The sequence below is a fragment of the Coptis chinensis genome, chromosome 6, assembly GCF_015680905.1.
Source record: "Coptis chinensis isolate HL-2020 chromosome 6, ASM1568090v1, whole genome shotgun sequence".
Classification (NCBI taxonomy): domain Eukaryota; kingdom Viridiplantae; phylum Streptophyta; class Magnoliopsida; order Ranunculales; family Ranunculaceae; genus Coptis; species Coptis chinensis.
Window position 1 is genome coordinate 82,337,833 of NC_141461.1, and position 3,366 is coordinate 82,341,198.

At 35.5% G+C, this 3,366-nt stretch overlaps 1 protein-coding gene across 1 annotated transcript; it reads right to left on the bottom strand.

Moving 5' to 3' along the window:
* On the bottom strand, positions 1 to 2,383 carry LOC147494832 (cytochrome P450 71A1-like). The gene is made up of 2 exons (XM_086569322.1): positions 1,405 to 2,383; positions 1 to 781 (listed from the first exon to the last, which is right to left on the bottom strand). Exons 1-2 carry the CDS (start codon positions 2,341 to 2,343, stop codon positions 170 to 172), a joined length of 1,551 nt encoding a protein of 516 aa, XP_086425448.1. The 5' UTR covers positions 2,344 to 2,383; the 3' UTR covers positions 1 to 169.
* Positions 2,384 to 3,366: the final 983 nt, after the last annotated feature.

Sequence of the window (3,366 nt, forward strand, 5' to 3'; positions counted from 1 at the left end):
GAGAGAGAATTCTTGAAGTCAAACAAGACTTCATGATCTAAATAATTTGTACATGTACATTAGAACATATATGCCAAACTGCGTGACACCATTATTCTTTGCTAGCATTACATGCGTGCCACTCTCTTCTTACTAAGGGAAATGACACAAGAACGTCAGCAGGCCGGGATTAAGAGAAGTGAGATACTGGAACTAGAATAAGCGGATACTTTAAGTTAACAGTGAGACCAAAAGATTCAGTCATATCTATATCCTTCTTTTCTGCACCACTAGGCATTTCCCAATCAAACCAGTATAGGAGGCTAGCAAGAATATTTTCAACAGATGTAAGGGCAAATGATATTCCTGGACAAATCCGTCGACCACCCCCAAATGTAATGAGCGTAAAGTCCTTACTTATATAATCAATTGGATTGTTCATAAACCTCTCTGGCATGAACTCATCTGGTCTGTCCCATATCTTGGGATCCCTTGAAATTGTCCATAAATTGATAAGTACTCTTGTTTTAGCAGGAATATTATAGCCTTCTAGCTCGACACTTTTTGTAGTCTCCCTGGGGCCGGATAAAATAACAGGAGGATGCAACCTTAGAGCCTCTTTGACGACGCAATTTAAGTAGCTCATTTGATTGATATCATTTTCACCCACTGTAGACTTTGTTCCAACTACACGTCGTACCTCTTCTTGTAATTTCTTCATCACAATTGGATGATTCATAAGTTCTGCCATCGTCGATTCCACAGCAGTGTACATTGTATTAGTACCAGCAACAAACATGTCCTGCAAAAAGCAATAATAATGTAGAGTTTAGTATCAATCCTCCTCAGTTAAAGTTTTCATAGCCTTGGTATACGTTCGCAATATAACGGTGGCTATATGACAAAAATGTCATGAAGTAACGAAAAGATAGAAAAAACAAATACCGAAACCGCAAGTTTCACGAAACGCAAAACTACAGTTTATAGGGGTTCTTTATAGATAGAATTGTTGTTCAAGAAGATGCAAACTAAAACTTATAGAGGAGTAAAGAAACCACCATGGTACATTGGTTCTGCCTTGGCTATCAATACTAGGCATTCTCAATCTGTTTTTGGATATTTCTTTTGTTCGTGGTTATAGGGAAAAAAAACACAGAGCTGCTGATTACTTACTACGCTAGTAATCAAGACTGGGCGAGTATTTTGTACCAGCATTTATGCACTATTGTAAAAGAGGACAAAGAAGGCCAAATTTACTTCAAAATCTAATGCGGGGTGGGGTATGCCTAAACCGTACTCTTAACTCTGTTAAAGACTAATACCGGACTACAGGAGGTCAAGTGTGTATATTTATGTTTCCTTTCAAGCAATTTAAAGAAAGCAGCTAGATTAATTAATAGTTTTCAAGACATAGCGATACTTCACCAGTATAATTGTTCTGAGGTTTGCCCTTGTCAGTTCAACTCCTAGTGTGGGATCCTTATGATAATGAAGCACAAGATCCACGAGGTCCTTTCGATCATCAGGTTTTCTAGATACCAAATGGTCTTCGATCACTTCGTCTAAGAACTCATGTATTTCTTTTGAACACCTTTTCATCCTTGCATCAAGCCCAGTAAGCACATCAACCCATCCCAGAGAAGGGAACACATCCTTCATGCAAAACACTCCAAAAAGATCCATCACTTCATTGGCTAAATCTGCGTATTGATTCCCTCCTCTCTCCCCCTCTAAATTTCTACTCAAGGCTGCCCTTGAGATAATACTATTAGTAGCACCGACAATCATAGTACTAAGATTAACATTGGTTCCTATAGAGGAAGAGTATTGTTTAATCTTGTTAACCATATTGCTTGCTTCTTCTTCTCTAATAAACCTAAAGGACCGTACTCTATTGGCACTCAAGAGATCCATAACACACATCTTTCTCGCTTGCTTCCAATAATCACCATATGGTGCAAAAGCCAAATCTTTACCACCATATAAAAATACTTTCACTGCTGTTGTCATTGGCCTATTTGAGAATATAACCTCATGGATCTTAATGATTTTTTTAACGATCTCCGTTGATGAAACTACTAGAGTTGGAGTACAACCCAAGTTAAGAAGCATTATGGGACCATATTTTTGCGAGAGAGCATGAAAAGATCGATGTGGTAGCGTAGAAAGGTAATGAAGGTGGCCGATGATGGGAAGTTTTGGTGGAGAAGGTGGCAAATTACTTGATTTCGTAACCCAAAGGCTATTGATCCATAGTAAAAAGATAAGAGACAGAAAGAGAAGAAAAGAGAATGAAAAAGGATGGTGCAAGAATGTTTGTGGCTGGTCATCAAACCAATGTAGCACAGTTTGTGATAGACTCATTTTCGATGAATTTTCAAAGGAGGGTCACACTAACAAGTGAACTAACTCGTTTGCTTTTATATACAAAACTTTGAAACACTAGTTCCGGAAGGATGTGTCATATTATTTAACAAGTATGTGAACCATGTTAAGCATCGGTTTTTTTCAAATATTTAAATCTGTGGCTCTAACATCTTTAATATAAAAACATTAGGAGGCCGGGATTGATTATATTTTCAGTGGAATTTTTTTTTCTAAATTATTTTAAATAATATGAAAACTAATTCTAATTTCAGTGAGGTGAGGTGAGGGAGTTTTTGTAAATTACTTAAAACGGAGGGAACTTATTAGAATAATTAAGGGAGGTGTTTCTAAATTGTAAAACATGAGAGATTAGAAATAGCCTAGGTTGAGAAGTGTGGTTAATTCCTGATAATCTGGTTATCATATATTTTTTTTTCTATAATCAACCCAGGCACCCGGCTATCATATAGTATAGAGACTAGATTTTGGACCCGGGCATACGCCCCGAGATCTATTAAATATTTTGTGTGCTGAAAAGGCTTTATAAAATGTCTCACACAAATTTTCGAATCATAATATATTTTTATTGAAAATAAACCGAAATACGTTAATGACCAGCGATTATGGTGCATAAGTACTTGGGAACTAATAGATCAAATTGAGATAGTCTCTTCACTTTGTGGTTTAGGATATTAATCCGTAATTTTAAAATATAATTATCTTAAACTCGATCTAGTTTGTATAATAGTTTTCTTAGATTTATGGTGATTTAGCAGCAAATTTTCAAATTAGAATATATTTTTATTGAAAATAAACCGAAATACATTAATGAGCAGCGATTATGATGCATAAGTACTTGGAAACTAAGGGATCAAATTGAGATAGTCTATTCACTTTGTGGTTTAGGATATTAATTCATAATTTTTAAATAGAACTATCTTAAACTCGATCTAGCTTGTATAATAGTTTTCTTAGATTTATAGTGAATTTAGCGGTAAATTTTTGAATCAAAATATATTT

Bases quoted from the DNA above. Each gene is read 5' to 3' on its own strand.
- LOC147494832 (XM_086569322.1), bottom strand. From the start codon at position 2,343: ATGAGTCTATCACAAACTGTGCTACATTGGTTTGATGACCAGCCACAA. The intron at 782-1,404 runs GTGAAGTATCGC...TGCTTTTTGCAG, and splicing joins ACCTCAGAACAATTATACTG to GACATGTTTGTTGCTGGTAC.